General features: G+C 50.3%; 2 protein-coding genes across 2 annotated transcripts in view; both read left to right on the top strand.

Moving 5' to 3' along the window:
• Positions 1-25327, top strand: part of LOC119976111 (stonustoxin subunit alpha-like) — a 784268-nt gene that overhangs the window by 224405 nt on the left and 534536 nt on the right. The gene's annotated exons all lie outside the window — the stretch shown is intronic.
• On the top strand, positions 4871-24880 carry LOC119975570 (class I histocompatibility antigen, F10 alpha chain-like). The gene is made up of 6 exons (XM_038815359.1): positions 4871-4972; positions 7130-7190; positions 23203-23381; positions 23426-23474; positions 23591-23869; positions 24771-24880. Exons 1-6 carry the CDS (start codon positions 4871-4873, stop codon positions 24878-24880), a joined length of 780 nt encoding a protein of 259 aa, XP_038671287.1.

Raw genomic sequence — 25327 nt, 5'->3', positions numbered from 1 at the left:
GGACAACATTTGCTATCCTCCAGTCTCCGGCACTATTCCTGTCGACAAAGACGACATAAATATCAAGGACAAAGGCTCTGCAATCTCCTCCCTGGCTTCCCAGAGAATCCTAGGATAATCCCATCTGGCCCAGGGGACTTATCTATTTTGACATTTTCTAAAATTGCTACACCTCCTCCTTTTGAACCTCAATTCCATCTAGCCTGGTCGACTGAACCTGAGTGTTCTCCTCGCCAACATTGTCTTTCTCCAGTGTAAACACTGACGAAAAATATCCATTTAATGCTTCCCCTATCTCCTGATTCCACACACAACTTTCCACTACTATCCTTGATTGGCCCTAATCTTACTCTAGTCATTCTTTTGTTCCTGATATACCTATAGAAAGCCTTAGGTTTTCCTTGATCCTATCCGCCAACGACTTTTCGTGTCCTCTCCTCGCTCTTCTTAACTCTCCCTTTAGGTCCTTCCTGGCTAACTTGTAACTCTCAAGTGCCCTAACTGAGCCTTCATGTCTCATCCTAACATAAGCCTTCTTCTTCCTCTTGACAAGTGCTTCAACTTCCTTAGTAAACCACGGTTCCCTTGCTCGACACTTCCTCCCTGCCTGACAGGTACATACTTATCAAGGACACGCAGTAGCTGTTCCTTGAAAAAGCTCCACATTTCAATTGTACCCATCCCCTGCAGTTTCCTTCCCCTCCTATACATCCTAAATCTTGCCTGAATAGCATCATAATTGCCTTTCCCCAGCTATAATCTTGCCTTGCGGTATATACCTATCCCTGCCCATTGCTAAAGTAAATGAGGCGAACAGTTCAGTTGGTGTCTGATGAGATGTTGCCTGGTTACTCCAGTTGCATGTGAGTAGCAAATTAAAATTGGTTCTATTAAATTATACTTTAATTCGGTTAAGGTCTTAACGGATTGATGTGATGTCGCGAAACAGTTCAGTGAGAGACCGCTGATGTGAATGTTGGGGCGCAATTCAATTCAGTTCAATTCTAATTTGATTAAAAATTGGTTCCGGTCTGTACCGGGTTGATGTGATGTCGCAAAACAGTTCAGTGAAGGAAGGACCGCTGATGGAATGTTTGCGGACAGTTCAATGCCGTTCAAATATCGGGAAGATATGGGTTGTTTGAATGAAACAGAATTGGGTTATAAATGACTTGTGTGTTGATGAATGAACGTATAGGATTGAATTCCTTTTGTCTGAATGGAGATCTCCAATGAATGAATGGAGTCTGTTTGATAAGAATGTGATATCCTCTGTTCCTAGTTTGTGAAATGTTGTGTTTTAGGAGGTGGTATTAAAGTGAATTTAAAACGGGGTAAGTATTTGAAAGTTCTTCAGTAACTTAGTAATAATGCTAACATTGTGGGAGTAATTAGAACATAATTTTCAGGAAGAAAACAAAACGTGAACTCAAAATGTATAAATTGGGATTTGTAAATGTAGTTGCAACTCGGCATAGTCTTGGAAAAAAAACGAATAATAAATAGTTTCACATCACTTAGAAGTTATAAATGGCCGGCGGAGCAATGTGCTCAGCACCAAATTGACACAAAGAGACTTCCAAGTAGTCAGCTCTTGGCAGTTCTGTCTGGTTGAAATTGACACGGCACAGCTCCGCAGGGTCCTAGTGCCCGACGATCACGAAAAGTCACTTGCAGAAATAATGATGTTTAGAATGTTATAGACATTGAAGAAGGAGCTAGCTTTGGAGAATAAAGATATTGGACCAGAAGTTAGATTAAGATAATTAATTGCAGTATCAGACATGAGAATCTGATTGCAGGAAAAGATTTAATAAAAACTGATTCAGAAAATAGATATTAAAATCAATTGATAATACAGAGGAAGTTGGGTGAAGCTACCCACTAAGACGCAGGGAAAATCATCCGTGAAGCTGTAAAATGTAAAGACAAGATTGTTCAGATTCTGGTACACATACAGTTGAATTGAGAAGCATGGTGTCTGGAGCAAACGAAATTGTATCGCAATAAAACATATGATCCAATTGGGGGGGAGACAATGAATTAAACCTGTTAGCAGCATTGATTGACAGCTGATAAAGTTCAAATGTCATGTTTGGATTTTACTTTCATAAAAATCCGGGCGTCATCAAAATAAAGTAATTAAAGTAAATGCAGTAGCACTATCAGGAATGTATCAGGGGAAGGTTTGACCAGATGGATCACTGGTGTGAGCAAAAGAGGAGGAGTTTGAGATTCTTCGCATCTCACTCAGGGGTGCAATAACAGAAGGAGGAGGCTTAACAGGCCTTACTTGTATGATGTACATCAATGATAGGAAAATAAAAAGGTTCAAAATTAAATTATGTCAGAATTTTAAAATCTGGTCACATTGAACAAATACAGAGGAATTACTGATACTCCATCGGCAGACTACGGGCAATGAGTGTAGGAATGTAATCGTAAAGATTTAAATGTATGGAATGATAGAACAAGGGTGGTGTTAATGGCCCTCATTTTAAATGGTTCACAGGAGCATCAGGAAACCACAAGTCAGGATTTGGGGCATTCTGTAGCCCGATTGTTTGGACTGGTAGTAGTCATATGAAACCCAGGAGGACGTCAGATACTGAGTATTCAGGAGAATTGATAATGCATTTTCAAAGACAGCGATGGGATGCTGCAGCCCCCAGGAGATTGGGGCATTCAGGTTTGTCATGATTGTTTTGTGGAATATCAGGCAAACTTTAATGATTGAGGTTTGTGACACAGGGGGGTTTTTGAATCCAAGAACATAGAACTTAGAACGGTTACAGCACAGAACAGGCCCTCGGCCTCCATGTTGTGCGAGCAATGATCACCCACTCAGGACCCACGTATCCACCTTATGCCGTGGCCCAACGGCTCCCCCCCACCTTAGCCTTGCTATTGGGACACTACGGGCAGTTTAGCATGGCCAATCCACCTAACCCTGCACATCTTTGGACTGTGGGAGGAAACCCACGCACATCGGGGGGGGGGGGGGGGGACGTGCAGACTCCGCACGGACGGTGACCCAGCCGGGAGTCGAGCCTGGATCCTGGAGCTGTGAAGCATTTGTGCAACCACCATGCTACATAAGTGTCCGTGTAAGTGGGATAGATTAATGACAACGTGCAATTACTGCAAGGATAATTTGGCCGACAACAATGTGACTCTAAAAGGCTGTGCAAGCTGTAGACAAGTGACAGACTTATGGTATCGATTTGTGAGGCGTATGTGGGCTATTGCCTAGATGGTACTTCTAGATATCCAAGCACGGATAGGAAGATACATTAAAAAATAGGGCCCTCTCCGCTTTGACCTGTGCATTTAGTTTCAGATGAAGCAACGATAATACAGATGAAGAACCTGAACAACACTCTGCAGAAGAATGTTTCAGACAGTATGGAAAAAAACTAATGATACAATTGGCTACATGTTTGAGGGAATTGAATGATAGAGCCCGGAGAAAACCTTACGGGTTAGCAACAAATCAAAATATCAAATTATTACTGAATACTGAAACCTCCGGTCAGACATCTCTAACGGGATGTTAGCTGATGGGTGATCTGTGGTCTCCAGCAGGGACGTATTACTCGGAGGAGTTATTAAGGGTCTCGGAAGACAGCAGCGACTGAAGAGGAACCCCCGTATTTTAAATGACAGTAGTCTGGAACAGTGCATCCAAACTACCTGATGTGGCGTACCGGCAGGTTTTCCAATGTGCCAGGGGACCGGTGAGCGAAACAAGCAATCCAGGATTACTGTCTCTTTCTTTTCTGGAAAACACTCCAAGTACCGGCACCGGTACGCATACCACACTTTGAGAGGCACTGGTCTAGAATATTAGCAGCTTGCTGCCGCTGAGGGGAAATTTGTAACCAATATAGCATTGGAGAGTATAACAGTTATTACAGACTAAATGTCCTGTAAGTTGTTTGGGACTGTATGTATAAATTCAATTGGGTTGTAACCACAAGAAGTTAACTGTACTAAGGTGTTGCGGGGTTTAAAAAAAACAAACAATAATGGCAAGTATACACTCCATGCGGTAAAGGGAAAATGATAAACAGACAACAGGGGGTTGAAGAAAACGGAGCTATTGCTCAAGTAAGCCAGGGCGGGCAGGCTACATGATTCAGTACAATGTTCGACATCAGAGTCAGGAAGTCAGGAATAGAAACAGTATTGGTTGAAGCTTCTGCAATTAATAAAGCAAGATAATCAGTGTCATGATACAAATATCATCGGTTACCATTCCTAGGAAACGGAAAGCACTTCCTAAAAAAAAAAAAAACCCCCCAGTGAGGGATAAGGACCGTTTGGTCGCTGGTGGACTGAGTTGTGGGCTGCTTCTAAGGGACATGAGGATGCTTTTATGGTGCTACTGCCCTGAGGTAGTCAGATGCCTTGGAGGGTAGCTGGAACAGGACCGAATAGCTATTGTGTTACCTTCCTGAGCGGCGCCAGCTATGGTTCACGGTGATTGGACTTGAGGAAAGCACCTCACAAAGGGTCTATTGACACTGGTCTGCGAGATGGATGCATTTACCATTGATTTTCCTGCACAGTTTACAAATCATGACATGTAAACACGAATGACAAGGCTGAGGGATAGTTGCTAGTCAGTATAACTAAGAAGGATATAAATCCTAAGGGCAACACGGTAGTATTGAGGATGGCTATCTATCTAGTCAGATTCAGTTCGGGGTTATCTCTCATAGCTTGGTCATGGGGTTTACCTGATGCATGGATTGATAATACTTGTTATTATAATGTATAACTGCACAATCATGGATGCTTTAAATGTGTTGTACGCTGGCTAGGGCTCGGATGCTGCCGATAGGCTGGCCCATCATTATCACCAAAGATGACATCTCGTACTGGTGACCATCACAACCAGCAGGAAGAGACGGAGGAGCCAAAGGCTGTAAAATGTGATGAGGCGTTTATGTACGGAATAACGGCTCAGGTAAGTTCTGATAATGGGCTCATTTTATTGGACAGATTAACACAGGAGTTCTGCTCCCAGTGGGCATACGCCAGCAGCTAGACTGTGCGTACAGACCGCAGGGCAGCCGGGTGGTGAGAGACACAATCAGACCCTCAAAACTAAATTGGCTAAATTAAGAACGGACACGGGGCCGACACTGGCCTCTAAGTGCTCTCCGTTGCCTCATTCAGCTGTAGGTCACGCCTGCAGGATCGGCCTGGCTCTCTCCTGCCGAGTCTTTCAGCAAGCCCATTAGAACACCCTGGAACCTGCCTGTTCCCAGATTGGTCCAGTTTCACCATCTGACTAAAGAAAGGACTAACTATGTTCTAGCCCTCACTAACGCCCTCAAGGAGCTCATGGCCAGGTCTGCGCAGCTCACTCGTCACGTCCCGATCCATAGCTCGCTCTCAGTGCAGCCTGTCGTTATGTCATGGTCAAAAATTGGACTCGGAAAGGGTCAGAGCCACGATGGGAGGGGCCTTTCCAAGTTCTCCTTACCAACCCCCACTGCAGTTAAAGTGGAGGGTGGAGTGTTTGGGTCGACCTCCGCCACGGTAAAAGGTCGGTCACTAACCTGCCTCCCTTCCCAGCGCTATTTACAGGTGTGAAGCATGATGGGGTGGTCTACACGCCGCCTGTGTGATCTTCGGCATCGCCTCGCTTAGAGTGACATCGGCGGTGGAAATGGAACAGGGGAATATAATCTACAATCTGTAACCCCAACCGATGTACCCGGACATTTCACCTCTGCAAAGAGACGTTCTTCGCTGCCCCCATATACGAGGACGTGGTATCGACTCATGGAAGGTCATCCGGTTAACGGACCATGCAGGACTTATGACGCAATTGCACCGGTCCCAACGATGGGAAGGGAAGACTGCATGGACATTGCCTTGTTTTTGGTGCATATGTAAATTTTACTTGTGGCTGTGTTAACCTTGGTGCCTTACAGGTAAAATCAGACTGTGAGGAGGGGGTAGGAAGAGGTTGTGAGAGAGAGAGAGAGGGACTAGACAGAGGAAGGGCTGTGTAAGGGGGGAGGTACAACTAGACGTAGGTTATCAGGAGATGTACTTAATTTATTTAGGACCCGGAATGAGGGAAACCTGGACGGTATAAATCTCTTCTAGATCTACCACCGCTTGTATGGCCAGGGGAGGGTTGTCTGCTACCCAAACCCCACATCGGTGTCTAGGTTATTTTCTGTTTCACCACTTTGGGGCACTCCCCAAACTGTAGTTCATTGTCAGAGTTCCGAGCCACCGCCCGAGCAAGTTACTCTTCCTTACGATCCGGGTTCGGCCCCACCGGCTATTCACCTTCCCCTCCTCGGGATACTTCCCACTCACAGCAGGATAAGCTTCGATGGTGGAGGGCGTATGTACCTAGCCACTTCACTCCCAATAGAGACTCCCGGTCGTACGAGAATTGTTTCAGCAGTAAGAGGTACGGCTGTTTGCTGGTAGAGATGAAAATGAATATAACATGTCTGTCCTCCACTTGTACTGATCCAAAGTGTTGCATAACCCTGACATCAGGTCAATGTGCCTGTTACAATGCCACTTGTGTCCCATTGACGCTGGGCATCCAGCTCCTTTGTAGCTGGGCGAATGTCTCTCATATCACTGTTGGGCCTAGGGCATTCCGCATTGCTATGAGGCCCAATGGGCATTCCAAAGCTGGATGAAATGGGCTACTGGGGGTTCCCTGCCAATCAATATACTGATTGTGATGCTAGCCTGTACACGGAGCAAGGATACTACTTTTTCTTTAATGGTACAGCGACCAATGTTTTGTCACCCCATTTCCCCGCCAAATTGCTATCGGGACTCTAGTCCCCACCACAGTCCCCTGCCCCACTCAGTGGATACTGCACAATCAGTTGGCATGCCGGGCAGTCTCAGCCGAATTCTGCGAGAACTGGAAAAAACCTCAGGTCCTAACACCCAACCTGGGCCACTCAGCCGGATGGGGAATTCTGAGCGCCTTGACACTGGGAGGTGTGGGGGGTTCCTTGGCGGTCAACGATAGGAATTATTTTATTTGTGGCCTTACCATCCTGGGAAACGAGACCTTAGGGGCCCTCGGGGCAATAACAAAGGAACTATCTCAACTGCGGTGTTTGCCATGCAGAACCGGTATGCTCTTGACTATCTTCTGGCCCGTGAAGGTGGGGTATGCGCCATAGTGCAGGGTAAGTGTATCATGGGAGTTAAGATTTAACCGCTAACATCCACTACATTTATGGATCGCATAAGGACACCTGGACGGTATGCGGGACCCTGGCTCTTGGGGTAGCTGGGGATTTGGAGGTTGGAAGGATTGGTTAATAAATATGGCCATGTATCTAGCGGTGGCACTCGGCTGCATCTTTGTGGGCCTGGCCATCCTTAAATGCAGATAGGTAAAATGCAGAATGCGGTGGAACAGATAGCCGCCCCTAGAGTCTTGGCTGTTCGGATGCACGAGGGTGCAGAGGATGATGGGGTGCTGCAACAGGAATTAGAAATACAGCGACGAATGTTCCTAGATGAGGGGCCGTGACTGCGGCTTGGACCGATAGGTTATCATGAAATGATAAAGGAGGGAATGAGGAAATGAATAAATGAATATGATAAAAATAGGATTATTAGTTAAAATAGTATAGATAAATAGAGCCGGTCCGATGGTAGGGGGCTCACAGACAAAGGACAAAGAGATTTAGCAAAAGCTTGTTGAAACCATCGGGGGAGGGTGGCCGCATGGTGAGCATGGTGAAAAGGATGCTGGGGTTACAATGCAAAGTGACCAATCAGGATATATGGCTAGGTCAGGAGGTGTATAGAATGACCAATGGGAAGCTTATATGTGACTCTTACTGTGATTTTGAATACATCAGCAGAAAACCCTTTTTGTCTTCTGTCTCTCTTGCTGTGGAACTTACAGGAGGCAGCTGTAAGCTGGAGTTCTCCCGGTAAGCCAGCCTTGCAAGTTGGTTATTATTAAATGATATGATACCTGCAAATCCATCTCAGATTTTATTGAATGTAGACTGACAGCAAATTAACCAGGAATTAACAGCCCCAGCCAACTTACCCGTGTCGCAGGCTCATTGTCCCTCCCTGTTCTGCCCGCTGACTTAAGGTGCACTGGTGTCAGGAGGGGGGTATTCAGGAAAACTGCAGACCACCTTAGTCTCCTTAGTGGCAGGCCCTGGGTTGGGGTCCAGTGCTTCCTCCTCCCTGAGGGTGCCTGTCGGATCCTGGGTGACTCCATGGGACAGAGAGGCAGCTGGAGTCAGGGCCCGAGGCATTCAATTAGGGAAGGTCCCATATGGCAGGCAATCAGTCCATAGGACATATAAACTTCCTGGGAAATTCCTTGTATGTCTGTTTTTCTGAATCTCTGCAGGATCCTGTGCACATTTCCCAGTAATAATAATAATCACTTATTGTCACAAGTCGGCTTCAATGAAGTTACTGGGACAAGTCCCTAGTTGCCACATATCCCAGGCTGGATTCTCCGTTTGCCGACACCAAAATCGTGAAACGCGATTGGGCGGAGAATAGTTTCCGATGTCAAAATCGCGGTAGATGCCGGTTTTGACGCCAAATCGGGATACCCCTGTGCCCCAAAATTGGCGTAAATGCGGTACTCGCTGCATGGCCTGAAAGTTCAGTCGGCATATAATTAGCGGGCCTGACACCTGATGCTCTGGGGCCTCCGAGATTCACCGCCTCCGATGGGCCGAGTTCCCGAAGGCGTGGTTCACTTGTACTCTCACAAATCGTGTACTGGCTGCTGAGCGAGAGAGCGGCGGAAGCAAATGGCGTGGAGTGACTGCGGGCTGCCGGCGCGGACCCACCGGCTGGCTGGCTGTGGCGGGGGAAGGGGGGAGGGGGGGCTCCCTGCCAGGGCCGGGGGAAGGGAGGAACAGGCCAAGCAGCCCCCCCCCCCCCTCGGGGGACTGCGGTGCTCAGGCACCGACTGCCATCCTGCTGAACACCCATTGACCGACCAACCCACCCCGGTCCCTGGTTCAACACAGTGGCACCAGCCGTATGGGTGCGCCCACCCCTGCACCCCCCCACCCTGCCAAAGTGCCCCCACTCTTTGGCACCGAACACCCCACCTAATGTACCATCAATTTACACACGACGAGTGTTGAACGAAACTGAGGCTTTAATACACTAGATACGAATCCTCCTGGACTGATCCCAAAACTGGGCAGTGCAGGTGGTCAGACACTTTTATACCAAGCCTGAGGGCGGAGCCAGCAGGCAGAGGTTTACCATAGTACATAGGATGACAGTGTACCATAATGTATATAATGTAATGACTGTGATTTACCACATTCACCCCCTGTTAAAAAGAGTCCAGCAGAGGAGAAGTGAACTTAAAGATTGAGTCTGTCAGGGGCTTTGACCGTCCGTCGTGATTGCCTCAGCCCCGGCTGTGGTGTGCACACTGGTGTTGAGACCTGCGACTCCGGGAGCGTGCTGTCCTCTTCTTCACCCAGTAGTTGAGCCGGTGGAGGGGTGAACGGTGCAGGGGCGGGGGTGCCGGTGATGGTCGCTGGGGAACCAGCGGGTGCCAGATCCCAGAGGGAGACTGTGTCCTGCCACCCGTCATGGTGTGCCACGTAGGCATACTATGGGTTGGCATGGAGGAGCAGGACCTTGTCGACAAGGGGGTCCGATTTGTGGCTCCTTGCATGCTTCAGAAGGAGGACGGGCCCTGAGACTGTCAGCCAGGACAGGAGCGAGACCCCTGAGGTGGACTTCCTGGGGAAGGCAAACATATGTTCACGAGAGGTCTTATTGGTGGCATACACAGGAGCGACCGGATGGAGTGGAGCGCATTGGGAAGGACTTCCTGCCAGCCGGAGACTGGGAGATGTCTAGACCGTAGGGCAAGAAGGACGGCCTTCCAGTTGGCCTTCGGTCCATCTCACGCTGGCAGACCGAGACCCCATTGGTGATGCCGAAGGGAACCCTAAGGAAATGGTAGAGGTGGCCATCTGCCTCAAAGGCAGTGTATTGGAGGTCCTCCAGGCAGATAGTGAGCTGGTGGTATGCGGATTTTCAAGTCAACGGTGGAGAAGACTCGATACTGCGCAATCTGGTTGACCATGTCAGATATGCGGGGAGGGGGTACGCATCAAGCTGCGTGCACCGGTTTATCATCTGACTGTAGTCGATGACCATCCAGTGCTTCTCCCAGTCTTTTTTTTAAATTTAGAGTTCCCAATTATTTTTTCTAATTAAGGGGCAATTTAGCGTGGCCAATCCACCTACCCTGCACATCTTTGGGTTTTGCGGGTGAAACCCATGCTGGCACGGGGAGAATGTGCAAACTCCACCGGACAGGACCCGGGGCCGGGATTCGAACCCCGGTCCTCAGCGCTGTAGGCAGTAATGCTAACCCACTGTACACCGTGCTGTCCCTCTTCTCCCCAGTCTTGATGTCCACCACTTAGGCTCTCCAAGCGCTGTTACTGGCCTCTGTGATCCCCTCTCGCAAGAGTCGCTGGACCTCCAACCTGATAAAGGTCCTGTCCTGGGCACTGTACCGTCTGCTCCTTGTGGCGACGGGTTTAAAGTCCGGGATGAGATTAGCGAAGAGCAATGGTGGAGGAAACTTAAGGGTCGCGAGGCTACAGTCGGTGAGAGGGGGCGGGGGGGGGGGGGGGGGGGGGGGCGGCGGGGTGGCGGCAGGGGTCCACCAAACGTCAGGGCAAGGCTTTGGAGATGGCACTGAAAATCGAGACCAGTAACAGTGCAGCGCAGAGATGGGGGAGGACGTAGAGTTTGAAATTAGTGTACTCTACGCCCTGTACTGAAAGGGCCGCGACACAGTATCCCGGATTTCCACAGTGGGATCCGGAGGCCAGAGAGATTTTCTGGGTCACGGGTTAAAATTGGGAGGGAAGTAGCGCCTCACCATGTCTGGGTGCATGAAGCTGTCCGTGCTCCCGGAGTCGAAGAGGCAGGTCGCCTCGTGCCCGTTGATCCGGACGGCCATCGTGGATTTTGCGAGGTTGCGAGGTCGAGACTGGTCAAGGGTGATGGATGCGAGCTTCGGAAAGTGGTGGATGGGCCAGTCAGCGGCAGTGGAGGTAGCGGAAGCAGCGTACGGCCAGGCGAGCAGGGTCCCGGATGGTGACGGGGTGGTTCCAAGATGGCTGCCCCCATGGGTCGCGAGTGGAGTTGCAGATGGCAGCGAAGATGGCGGCGCTCATGGGTCGCAGGTGGGAGTGAAGGTGGCGGCAAAATGGCGGCCCCCACAGGTCACACGTGGCAGGTTGAATCAAGATTGCGCGCCCATGGGTCGCACATGGCGGAGTTCGCGGCAGCGCTGCTGGGCCTGGAGACGGCAGAGACAGTTCGGGCCTGGCAGACTTTGGCGAAGTGGCCCTTCTTCCCACACCCGGAGCAAGTCGTGTTCCATGCGGGGCAGCGTTGTCTGGGGTGCTTACCCTGGCTGCAAAAGTAGCACATCGGGCCTCCGGAGCTAGCGGTCTGCCGGGCAGCGCAGGCTTGCGACACGCTCGGGTCGAGTGATTGCGGAGCGCACGACATCCCCGAGGGTGCCGCGTGGTCGGGGATGTAGGCCTCCATGTTACGGGAAGCCATTTTCAAAGTGTTTGCGAGCTACACTGTCTCTGTCAGGCCGAGTGTACCCACTTCTAGCAAGCGCTGGTGTGATTTAATGCCTGCGACATAGGCATCCCTGATCAGCAGCTCTGTGTGTTGGACAGCCGATGCCGCCTGGCAACTACATTTCTGGCCGAGTACCCGCAAGGCACGCAGGAAATCGTCTTGAGATTCTCCGGGGCATTGTCACCATGTGGCCAGGAGATGTCTGGCGTGCACCTGGTTTACTGTCTTTATGTACTGCCCCTTCAGCAGACTTATTACCTCCGTGTACGAGGGAGCGTCTCTGATGAGGAGGTAAACCTGCGAGCTCACCCGTGCATTAAGTAGTTGAAGCTTCTGGATATCCGTGACGACGTCGGTGGAGGATCCGAGGTACGCTTTGAAACAGGCTAGCCAGTGCTCGAATGTCGCAGTGGCGTCGGCTGCTTGTGGATTATCAATTAACACACGATGAGTGGTGAACAAAACTGAGGCTTTAATACACTAGACACGAAGCCTCCTGGACTGATCCCAAAACTGGGGCAGTGCAGGTGGTCAGACACTTTTAGACCAAGCCTGCGGGGCAGAGCCAGCAGGCAGAGGTTTACCATAGTACATGTAATAGGATGACAGTGTACCATAATGTATATAATGTAATGACCATGGTTTACCACACCTCCCAACCGGCAGCCACCCACCGGGGAGGAGGGGGGTGGGGGGGGGGGGGGGGGGGGGGGTGGTGGGGGAAGCACCCAGGGCCTGACCCAAGGCAGGCCCCAGTGAGGGCAGTGCCAGCCAACAGTGTCCCTGGCAGCAGGGCTCGGCGCCAGGACGAGGGGCACCAGCGGATAACAGGCCTGGGGGTGACGGGGGTGGGGTGCCCTCACAGATCGATGGGAAATTGGTCAGCACACAGACAGGCTGCAGCTTGCAAACATACATGGGCTGCAGGTAGAAAGTAACAATATGTAGCAGACTTGTTGGCGTCTGTTTCCTTATTTGGGAAGGCCTATGTGCCTCGGACACTAGCAGCCATGGCCAACTGGGACCCGCACCGCCATCAAAGTGTCCACCATCAATTGGTTGAGATAGATCAGGGTGATTGATGCCCTGATCGATCTATTGGACATCTACCTGGGACCGCCTAAAGCGTGCAAAACCTGCAAGGGATAAAAGGTGCTGCGCAGCCCACCACCCGCTCACTTGACCACTGACCACCAGCCAAGGAGGGGACCATCCACACCATCCACAAAGGGACCAGAGCCGGGGACACAGTGGACCAGCAACAGACATCCAGCACTGCCAGATGACAGATTAAAGATAAGGCCAGATCTGCTCTGTACTTGCCAGTCACCTAGACGTGAAGTTAGGGTCAGTCTGGTGTGTTAGTTTAGAGTTCAACTTGTATATGTGTGTTGACTGTGTGTCTAATAAACTATTACCGTTTTGAACAACTTGTGGTCATTTGCCCACCGTATACGGTGACAGACACACACTGTGGTTTCGAAGGTACAACGGGTCGGGGGGGGTTGGTATGGGGGTGTGGGGTGGGGAGTGTGGGTGGGGTGTCCACATGTGTCATGGGGATGCGCAATTAAGCAGGGTCTCACTTGCTCACTCGCTGCCAACCTCCACGTCAGAGACCTCCCTTTCGTCTGGGCCGCTGACCACGTCCAGTGCCCTCTGCTCGGGCACGGTGAGAGGCCGCAGGTCTGGAGGTTCCCTCCAATTATCTCCCGCGCCAGGCAGTTGTGCGCGGCCTTCTCCTGGGTCGGAGGTAGGGTTACTGGTGTTTGGTGGGGAGGGGCAGGGTTAGTGCCAGGGGCACAGAGCAGCCAACTCACCCTGGCCACCCTGAGGAGGTTCTGCTGGCTGGTCCGGACAACGTTGCCCGTGGCGCTGACCGCCTCTGCCACCTGCGCCCAGGCATGGCAAACAGCGGCGCCTGGCGGCCTTCCTACCTAGCCAGGGTACAGGGTCAACCACCTCTCCTCCACAGCATCCAGGAGGGTGTCCATCTCAGCCTCCCTGAACCGTGGTGCTGCTCTCCTTCTAGTGTAGCCACCTGGGGTGAACACTGCCCAACACAAAATGGAAGATTGCAAGGAATGCAGGGAAAATGGACATGTTGTAAAAAGCAAGCAGCCTGCAGAGCGCTTGTATATTTGGACTGCTGCAGAAACCAGTTTGGCTGTTGCAGAAACCAGACAGCACTGTGAAAAGAAACAGTTAGCATATTAATGAGGCGATACCGGGCGATCCCCAGGCACAAAAGACACAGGTTAACACTAATCGATACATTGGATGGAAGGCCAGACTTTTCGGTGCCAAAGAAGCCCAAAACAATAAGTCCCAAGAACCGCCCCAGTGATCGAGCAACTGCCCCGCTATTGGGGAATTCAAATCAATCGATTGGGAAGAGACCCAATTGATTACAAGAGTATAGAGAGTCCGCCCAGATGGGCGCAAGACCCTGAGAGGAGTATAAAACAGAGACCCCGACCCCAGCTCTCTCTGTCAGCCTCTCCTTGACCAGCTAGCCCTCCCAGCAGAACACCGAAGCAGCAGAAGAGCCTTGTGCAGGAGAGGTCTGGACAGAAGCCGCCAGCAAGTAGGTCACAATGGATGCTACGGGAATAGACACCCCTGACCCCTTTAGACCATAACCACTGGAAGCCTGCGGACCCAGGACAAAGCTAGAGGCCGTTGTTCCCTGATCCGGCAGTCCCCTTATCCAGATAAGTATTTGGCCTATTAGTGGTAGGATTAGCCTAGTCTTATAGTTTATATGCATGATTAGTAATATTGTAATATAATAAACGTATCTTGTTGAACTTACTAATTGGTGTATGGTTTTATTGCTTTGAGCTTGACCTTGAAACTTGTGGCGGTATCTTAACGATACCTGGCGACTCCAAAGCTAAGTAACGAAACAGAGCCAAATCGAGTGTTAAGCACACACCCAGAATGAGCAACACCAGCCATCTTGTTCACTGGAACAGTGTGTGTGTGGGGGGGGAAAGGGACCATTTAAGTGCGGCTACGGCGTGTGAGCCCCATGAGCGCCAATCACGGACCCGGCGAATCTGGTGCTGTTTCACATGGAATTGATTGTTCCACGTGGCGATGGTGTTAGCCATTTAGAGTTGCTGAATCGATGTAGCTGTTGCGCCATTTTTGCTGTCGTAAAACACCACTGTTTCCACGGCCGGTGTCAGCATTTAGTCTCAAAATCGGAGAATCCAGCCTCCCATCTCCGATGATCCAGAGGCCAGAGGCTGGATTGTCCGATTTGAAGATAAGTGTTGACGCCGGTGTGGGAACAGTGGCGATTTACGCCCAGAAAAACAGGGCAAATGTTGCACCGATCCTCCGCCTGGTAGGGGCTAGCAGACACGCAGTGTAGAGCTCCCGGCTGTAGCTGCGGATACGGCCAGAGAATTGCTGGGTCCGTGGCCGCACATGAAATGAAATGAAAATCGGTTATTGTCACGAGTAGGCTTCAATGAAGTTACTGTGAAAGCCCCTAGTCGCCACATTCCAGCGCCTGTCCGGGGAGGCTGGTACGGGAATCGAACCGTGCTGCTGGCCTGCTTGGTCTGCTTTAAAAGCCAGCGATTTAGCCCTGTGAGCTAAGGCGCAGGGAGCGGCCTGCAGTGGCGGCGCTGTACAACATGGCGCCCGCCGCGTGCGGACCCGGCCCTGCCAAACACTGACTGCCTTTGACCCCTGGACCACCCACCCACCAGTGCCCCTAGCCCCCGCCAAAGCCCCCACTGCCACGGAATGGCTCCCGCCCAACTGTAGTGACGCTGGGCTCAGTCCGTAGCCAGCACGCGGGTTCCCGAAAAAAAAATAGGGGTCTGGATTCTCCGATTCTGGGGCTATGTCCCCACACCAGCGTGGGAACGGCAGCATTTTACCCTGTTTTGTTGGGAGCTGACAGGACGGCAACGTAGAGCACTCGGCTGTAGCTGCCGATACGCCACAGAGAATTGCCGGGTCCGTGGGCTTTGCATGCGCACGGCGGGGCCTGCAGCAGCCGTTGCCGTGCCACATGACCCACAAAATAGAAAATAGTGCCCACATGCTCCAGACCACCGCCCCACAGTGTCCCCAGCCCCGAATAATGTCCCCCCCGTACTGAGTCGGCAGCCGCCCACGCCGAGTTCCCGACGGATGAGACCATGAGAGACCCAAGCCGTCAGGAACTCGGCTAGTTGGGGTGGGAGTATCGGGGGCGGGCCTCAGGCAATGTTCCGAGGCTGTTGATACATGGCGCAGAGGGGGCACAGCAGCACGAAAGCGGCACCACCTCCGATTTGGTCGGAAACTTTGACTCTCCGGCCGGTCGCCCGAACGTGATTTTGGTGTCAGCCACTGGAGAATCCAGCCCTGGATAAATGTTCCAGGCTGTCTGTAACTCGGCCCACCGGGGCGGAGCATTGGGGGAGGGCCTCAGGTGATGCCCTGAAGCCGTCCCAACAGCGTGCGGCATGCTCTGCAAGGGGGCAGAACTTCGCAAATTGCCATTTCGGCACAAACTGGGATTCTCTGGCCGATCGGCGAATACAATTTCACCTTGGGAAACCGCAGAATCCCACCCCAGAGATTTATCTTCAGTCAGCAGCGATAGGTCCAACATCCCCACTGACCCAAAGATCTGGGACAATGTCCCTGGCAATGTAATATTCTGACACCCATTTCCCACGAACTCTCCAACTCCCAGTAAAATCACTGGGAAGTTCCTGAGCTGGAGAGGTGTGTGTGAGAGAGACAGAGAGATTGAAAGTGAGAATGGAAGAGTGAATTCTGTACTTACCAGGAGAGACTCAGGAAAAACACAGGGAGATGGAGAAAAGGATCAGGAACATTCTGGGAATTCACTGCACCCTCTTCCAATCAGTGACTGGGAATCAAACTCTCTGAGGAAGAAACTAATCCTGATAATAGACTGGGGGAAGGAAAGAACAAAATAAACAACAAATTTCTGGAGCTTCAATTTTAGTTTGACTTGAACTTTGATCATTTCCTGATCTCAAACCACAGATACAGAGTGTGAATGATTGGTTCATATCTGAAATTAGCCAATGAAGAAATAATTGGAATCAGTCACCAATTACCAGGAAGATTAAACTGCAACAGTGTTAAATCTGTGAAACAGGAACTAAAAGGGCAAACGTTCAGCACTCAGGACTGCTGAGTGGCAGTTTTAAGGGTTTGTTTCTAAGTGCAGTTACCTCAGGTTAGTAGACATATCTTTTACAGGATAAACCAACCTCTCTGAAATCAGCTACAATAGGTTAATTAGGGAACTGCCTTAAACTAATTTCTGAAATTTGAATTAGTTGTCTTTCAGAAAGTATAAAAAACTAATTTCATAGTCTGCTCTGGGAGCTGATTGTGGTGAATGTGATTCACACCGGATTATAATCTGTATATACATGTGCCTATATTGTAAGTGCAGTTGCACTACCTGACCACCAGAGGGAGTAGCTCTGGAAATGCTCGAGAATTGTACTGGGCTTCTCCTTTGGTTCCCCCCAGGACTCCTCCCCCTGGAGCTGCTGTATAAAGATCAGTGCCACATGGTCAGCCGGCCAGTTCACCGAAATTTCACTGGCTAACCGGCTGGCTCTGTTGTGAGTATATTAAACAGCTATTCTAATCCTACAAGCACGTGGCCGTAGAATTGTTGGTTCCAACAATTTAATATACTCAGGAAACAGTCAAAGAAATCATGGAAGCAGCCCTCAAGCCCGGACGCCTAGAACTCGACCCAGAGGATGCAGAGGCTAAGGACATTTTTTCCCACTGGCTGGGATGTTTTAAAGCCTCCCAGGCAGAAGCCAGCACAGCTGAACAATGGAGGAACAAAAACTCAGCCTACTGTACGCAAGGGTAAGCCACAGAATCTCCACACAGCTGAATCCGGCCGGTTCTTACACCGCAGCGCTGGCAATATTGGACAAATATACGTTAGGCCCATTAACGAGGTTTATGCATGCCACGTGTTTACGACTCGCCGTCAGCGGCCGACAGAAACGCTAGCCGAATTTGTACGGGAATTGACCAATCTTTCTAATGACTGTAATTATCAAGCCGTTACCGCGGCTGAACATAGGGAGCTTGCTGTGCGGGACGTTTTCGTAGCGGGCCTTAGATCTAACTATGTGCGCCAAAGACTGCTAGAAAAGGGGGCCCAGGACTTAGACACTACTGTGGAGGCTGCTACCACTATGGAAGTTTCCTTCCGCAGCCTCACCTCGTTTCCCGCGGACCCCGCGACCTCATCGTGGACCCCCGACCAACAGTCCCCCCAAGCCTGTGCCGCACGGCCCCCCCCAGCTACCGCGCTGCCAAAGCCAGTTACTCTGCTGCCCCAGCCAGCTACTCAGCTGCTCCAGCCAGCTACTCAGCTGCCCCAGCCTGTCATTTCTGTGGCCAAAGCCAGCACCCGCGGCAGCACTGCCCAGCCCGATCCGCGACCTGCAGCAGCTGCGGGTGAAAAGGACACTATGCCAGAGTGTGTCTGGCAAAGAAAGCCCCAGCCTCTAACCCTCCCACGGCTCAAAGCACTCGTTCCCTGAATTCACAGGCCCGCAGGCCCCGAAATGCTGCAGCCTGTATGCCGACTCCGCCCCCACCCGACATGTGCGACTCATGGGGGCGGCCATCTTGGCAATCCTCTTCCATGCGGCCGGCCATGTGCGACTCATGGGGGCAGCCATCTTGGCAATCCTCCTCCATGCGGCCGGCCATGTGCGACTCATGGGGGCGGCCATCTTGGCAATCCTCTTCCATGCGGCCGGCCATGTGTGACTCATGGGGGCAGCCACCTTGGCAATCCTCCGCCATGCGGCCGGCCATGTGCGACTCATGGGGGAGGCCATCTTGGGATCCATCCCCTTCAAACTCTGAAACCCCAAGTCTCCCAATGGCAAGAAGTCCTCCCAGACGCGCTCCACGCAATCAGATCCCTCCTCTGTACAGCTACAAATCAAACCCCTCACGAGCGACTCTTCAATTTTACTAGGGGCACTACCACGGGAGTCTCACTTCCGGCGTGGCTGAGGACACCAGGCCCGGTTCTCCTGAGGAAGCACGTCAGGGGGCACAAAACTGACCCCCTTGTTGAAAAGGTGCACCTCCTCCATTCCAACCCCCAGTACGCATTCGTGGAGTTCCCGGATGGTCGCCAGGACACAGTATCCCTTCGGGACCTGGCACCTGCTGGATCCTGCCCCCACCCCCACCCCCACTGAGGAACCCCTTACCCAGTTCCCTATGCTGCTGCCCCCTCACGCCCCCGATTCCACAAGCTCACCCCACCGGTTCCACGTACCAGAATCAGCCCACCCCCAGGGACCCCAGTCTCCGGTCGAGCCAGAAGTGTATAAAGTTCGGGAGAGACCCGCCCTGGAGTCTGCCATTGTACCCCAGCTCTCAACACCCACCCAGCCACCGCAAGAGGCTGCAACCCCGGTGCTCCGCAGATCGAAATGAACAATTCGTCCACCAGACAGACTAACTCTGTGAGCCACCCCCCCCCCCCCCCCCGCTGGACTCCATTTTTTTCACAGGGGGTGAATGTGGTGAATGTGATTCACACTGGATTATAATCTGTATATACATGTGCCTGTATTGTAAGTGCAGTTGCATTACCTGACCACCAGGGGTGTAGCTCTGGGAAGGCTCGAGAATTGTACTGGGTTTCTCCCTTGGTTCAGTCCAGGACTCCTCCCCCTGGAGCTGCTGTATAAAGATCAGTGCCACATGGTCAGCCGGCCAATTCACCGAAAGTTCAATGGCTAACCGGCTGGCTCTGTTGTGAGTATATTAAAACCGCTATTCTAATCCGGGGTTGGGTTGGGTTGGGTGGGGTGGGGTTGGGTGAGGGGGTTTAAATGGCTGTGATCCTGTGTTTCTTGCTGATTGGATGGGTGGAGATGTGGGGACAAATCAGGAACAAGACAATGTGACTAGTTTTAAATTCACTCCATCAGTGTGTGAGCAATAATATTGAACTGGGAGCCTGGGAGGTGTTAATGGCCCTTTTCAGTGGGACTGTACAGTTGGATGCAGCAGGACGGAAACCAGGACAACGCCAGTTTGGGAAGAGTGGGGAATCCATCAATCCTAAATATGGACTCCCAGCCCATTAGCTCGAAGATTTTACCCCAATCCTGGAGTGACTACAATATCCTGTCATCCACAAAATCTTTAGGGATGGAAATGATTCCTTGCGTTTGGCCCGGGTTTAGAAGAACATAATTAACATTTCCCTCTACCTTAATCCTGAAAAAAAGGCAGGGATCCTATTAGTTAGACTGAGTGCTCGTCCCAACACTAATGATTGACCCAAACTCTCTGCTCCAAGGTTTGACATTAACATTTACACAATTAAAAAATGAAGCTAAATAGAGGAGAAAGATCTCAAATCGTCAGTGACAATATAACAACCTGTGCAAACCAATTTCATTTACTTGATGCTGTGAATTATAATGTGAAATCATCACTACAAATAATATCATTTCACTAGAACTCCGGTCTCCAACGTCACATTTAGGGGGAATCCCAATGATGCGTTGGGAAATCCCATTGGACATTTCCACCTGAGGGTTTAGCTGACAGTTGCCTCGAGGTGCTAACTTCCTCTGGACAATTGCACTGGGCTGGGAACAATCAGGCAAAAGTGGTTTAAATCATTAACTTCGGATGGTGAGGCACCCTCAATTACGACGCGAGAGTGAGGTCGGTAATGAAAAGGCTTTAATCTACAGAGAACTGAACAGCACCCGAGAGAAGTGTGCTCACCACATGGAGCCTTATCCTATATACCATTTCCTGGGAGCATAGCCAGAGGCGGAGTCCCCCAGGGTTCCTAGCATCTTAAAGGGGCAAGGTATTAAAGGTCAGGTACCGTTTACAGCAGTTATTAATACCGTTCATCACATTCACCCCCTGTTTAAAAAAAACACATTGTCCTTCGGGGGTGAAGTGGAGTTATAAGTTCAGTCTTTGTGGTGGTCTGATAGTCCGTGCTGACTTTCGCTGCTCCGTTGGTGGCGCCGTGGATGCGGTCGGTTCCGATGGTGGTGTATCTGGGAGCGCGGTTGGCTGAGTCTTTGCCCGCCTTGGATGGGGGGTATCAGGGGTGATTACGGTGATCGGTGCCGGCACCGGCTGGGGGCCAGGGGGCGCTATGGGGGGGCGCTGTCGGAGTCGGCAGTCGGTGTGGGGCGGGGAGCGTCGGTAGACGGGCGGGGGGGGGGGTGTTCGGTGGGGAAAACGTCGGGTTTGGTGGAAGAGTCGGTGGGGTCGGTGGGAGAGCCAGCGGGTGCCAGGTCTTGCAGAGAGACGTATCCTGTCTGCCGTCAGTGTGCTCAACGTAGGCGTATTGAGGGTTTGTGTGTAGCAGTTGGACCCTCTCGACTACGGGATCGGATTCATGGGATGAGGTCATACATGCTGAATTTAGGGACTTAGGAGCTAAACTAAAAGGTAAGACCTCAAAGGTAGTGATATCGAGATTGCAACCTGTGCCATGTGCTAGTCAGAGCAGGAATGACAGGATAGACAGGGTGAATGCGTGACTTAAGAGATGGTGCAGGAGGGAGGGATTCAATTTTTGGGGACATTAGAAGCAGTTCTGGGGGAGGTGGGACTATTACAAATTGGACTGTCTACACCTGGGTGGAACCAATGTCCTAGGGGGTTGTTTGCTGGTGCTGTTGAGGAAGGTTTAAACTAATGTGGCAGGGGGATGGAAACCAAAGCAGGATGTCAGAGGGTATTAAAGATGGAACAGAAACAAAAGCCAGGAAAGAGAAAAGTTGAAGGCAGAAAAACAGATTGAACTGCATTTATTTCAATGCAAGAGGCCGAACAGGCTAATCAGATGAACTCAGGACATGGATCGGTATGTGGGACTGGAATACTATAGCTATGGCTGCAACATAGGACTGGAAGCTCAATGTTCCTGGGTACAGATGCTATAGGAAATATAGATTAGGAGATAGGAGGGGAGGGGAAGTTGCATTTTTGATTAGGGACAACATCAAGGCAGTACAGAGAGAGGACATATCCAAGGGTTCGCCCACTGAGACTATATGGGTAGAACTGAAAAATAAGAAGGGTGAGATCACTTTGATAGGACTGTACTATCAGCCCCCAAACAGTCAGCAGGAAATCGAGAAGCAAATATATAAGGAGATTACAGACAGCTGCCAGAAAAATCGAGTGGTAATAGTAAGGGACTTTACCTTTCCCAACATTAAGTGGGACAGCCAGAGCACTAAGGGTTTGGATGGAGAGACATTTGTCAACTGTATTCAGGAAGAATTCCTCATTCAGTATGTGGATGACCTGACTAGAGAGGAGGCAAAACTTTACCTCCACTTGGGGAATAAGGAATGTTAGTGAGGGATCACTTTGGGACCAGTGACCATAATTCCATTAGTTTTATGATAGCTATGGGGAATGATATTTCTCGCCCAAACGTTAATATTCTAAATTGAGGCAAGTCCAATTTTGATGGTATTAGGTGGGAACTGTCAAAAAATGATTTGGGGAACCTGTTTACAGGCAAGAGGACAGCTGGTAAATGGGAGTCTTTCAAAAGGGTGTCAACTAGGGTTCAGGGTGAGCACATTCCTCTTAGAGTGAGGGGCAAGGCTGGTAGAAGTAGGGAACCCTGGACGACTCGGGATATTGAGGCAATGGTCAAAAGGAAGAAGGAGGCATATGATATACATAGGCAGCTGGGATCATGTCGATCCCTTGAAGAGTACAGTACTTGTCGGAGTAGAGTTGAGAGAGAAATCAGGAGGGCAAAAAGGGGACATGAGATTGTCTTGGCTGTAAGGCAAAGGAAAATCCAAAGCTTTTCCAGATTCATAAAGGGCAAAAGGCTGACTAGGGAGTGCCTCTTGAGGATCAACAAGGGATGGGAGAGGTCCTAAATGAATATTTCTCGTCAGCATTTACGGTGAGAAAGGCACGAATGTTAGGGAATTTGGCAAAATAAAAAGTGCTGTCTTGAGGAGTGTACATATAACAGAGAAGGAGGAGCTGGAGGTATTAAAGCGCATCAAGATAGATAAATCCCCGGGACCTGATGAAATATATCCCAGGACGTTGTGGGAGGCTAGGGAGGAAATTGCCGGCCCCCTAGCTGAGATATTTGAATCATGGACAGCCACAGGAGAGGTGCCTGATGATTGGAGGGTTCAGAAAATGTGTTCCCAAAGCCCAAGTTATTATTGTATCGAAAACAGCCGTGACCCTCCTCCTGGGGAACACCATCTTCATCTATTCTGAAAAATAGCCATTCATCAGGATCCGAGGTGTGAATGAAAGCTGTGAGGAGGTCGCAAATAGGCTATAAAGAGTTATTGAGAGCTTAAATGAAAGGGCAGCGATATATCTAAGGTTGAGACAGATCTATCACTCTGTACTTTCTCTCCATATTGACCAAGGTGCAACATTTTCAATGCTCCAGTCCTCTGGTAGCACCCTGGTGCACAGGCCCCTTCCCCTCTGATCATATTAATTATTGATTATTGATCTATATTTGGTCTCTGACAGGAGTTCACACTTTTCAATGGATCATGATTGTTGAAATCACTGAAGACGGATCCATTAAAAGATTGATGCGAGTTGGATTGGATGGAAAGAACTATATTACTTTCGAGCCAAACAGTATAAAATGGGTCGCAATTAATCACTTTGCAGTGAAGACTAAAGAGAAGTGGAATTCAGATCAATCCTTTAATGAATGCTTGAAGTGGAATATGGATATAAATGTTAGCATTTAAACAGATGTTTACAAGCTGGAACGGAATATTTTGGACAGAAAGATATTGATTTGAGTTTTGATCCATGTTCTGATCTAACTTCACTGATCTATCAAACCGTTCTCCCATTCCATTCAGTGTCTGTCTATTGTTTGTGTTTTCACCCTTTCCCATTACAGTTCAGCCTGAAGTCTTCATCTCCAGAAGTGAGGCCAATAGTCAGTACAAGCCGCTCACTCTCTCCTGCCTGGTTACTGGGTTTTATCCTGTAGACATCGAGGTGACCTGGCTAAGGAATGGAGAGGTAATGTCTGAGACACAATCCTCGGGGCTTCGACCGAACCACGATGGGAGCCATCAGATCCAGAAAGAGATTGAAATAAATGCTGGGGATGAGGATCAATACTCCTGTCAAATTGAACACAGCAGCCTGGCAGAGCCCAAGCTCCATCAGTGGGGTAAGGAACTGGACTGGATGTATGTACGTGTGTGATTATGTATGTGCATGCATCTGTGTGTGTGTGTGTGTGTGTGTGTACGTCTACACGAAATATATGAACAGGTACAGTCTATTCAGTCTGTTTTACGATTCATGAGATAATGGATTATTTTGACCTCAATTCCATTCATGAGCATCAGGAATGAGAACAGGAACCAATCGTCAAGCCCACCTTCCCAGAGAGTTCATAAAATCCCAACAGGCCATTCAGCCCATCAAGTCTACACAGACCGTCTGAAAGAGCACCCTGCATAGACCCATTCCCAATCCCTGTGATTGCACCCAAACTTTGGGCACAAAGGGGCAATTTAGCAGGGCAACTCCACCTAACCTGACCATGTTTGGACAGTGGGAGGAAACTGAGTACCCGGAGGAAACTCACGCAGACACGGGGAGGAGGTTCTGTGTTGGATTGTACCAAGTGCTTCTTTTGAAGCGTTTGTTCTGTTTATCTGTTGTTTTCCTCATTATCAGCTCAGCCCAGTTTCCTGTGGTCAGTTTATTCCTCATCCCTTTGAAGTTTGATGTGAAACCCAACAGTGATGCTGCCTCCTGGGCCGTACAATGTAACCCTGGAGATTGAGCAAGGACAGGACACAGAGACATTGGGGAGAATTAGAACTGAACTGGCCGGGAAGGTAACCCACGGGATTGGGAAAACACGGCTTTGACACTCCCATCAATGGGAATCTTTAGTGACTTCACTGGAGAGTGAAATCGGGCGAGTGTAAAACCAACGTTCCCACCAATCCCATCAATTCCCAATGGGCGGCTTCAGTTCAAATTGTCCCCAATTAACACAGACCTGGGAATGGATCCGGGAACAGAGAGACAATCCTCATATTATTCACATGCTTCAGAATTCCCAGGAAACAGTGGGGGATACTCCTATATGGGAATTATGATTGGATGTTATATTCGGAATAATCATCTGGAAAAGAAAACAAAGGTAAGAATCAGAGAGAGGTGAACGTAGAACTGAGGGGACAGTGTGGGGGAATCCCCAGTACTGGGAGTACAGGACACTGAGAGGGGAGAGAGAGAGAGAGGGGAATGTAGAACTGAGGGACAGAGTGAGTGTGGGGGGAATCCCCAGTACTGGGAGTACAGGACACTGAGAGGGGAGAGAGAGGGGAATGTAGAACTGAGGGGACAGAGTGAGTGTGGGGGGATCCCCAGTACTGGGAGTACAGGACACTGAGAGGGGAGAGAGAGGGGAATGTAGAACTGAGGGGATAGAGTGAGTGTGGGGAATCCACAGTACTGGGAGTACAGGACACTGAGAGGGGAGAGAGAGAGAGAGGGGAATGTAGAACTGAGGGGACAGAGTGAGTGTGGGGGGAATCCCCAGTACTGGGAGTACAGGACACTGAGAGGGGAGAGAGAGGGGAATGTAGAACTGCGGGGACAGAGTGAG

This window comes from Scyliorhinus canicula, chromosome 13 (assembly GCF_902713615.1).
Source record: "Scyliorhinus canicula chromosome 13, sScyCan1.1, whole genome shotgun sequence".
In the NCBI taxonomy this organism is placed as follows: Eukaryota; Metazoa; Chordata; class Chondrichthyes; order Carcharhiniformes; family Scyliorhinidae; genus Scyliorhinus; species Scyliorhinus canicula.
The sequence above is the reverse complement of the archived record's forward strand: the minus strand, read 5'-3'. Positions and strand labels throughout refer to the sequence as shown.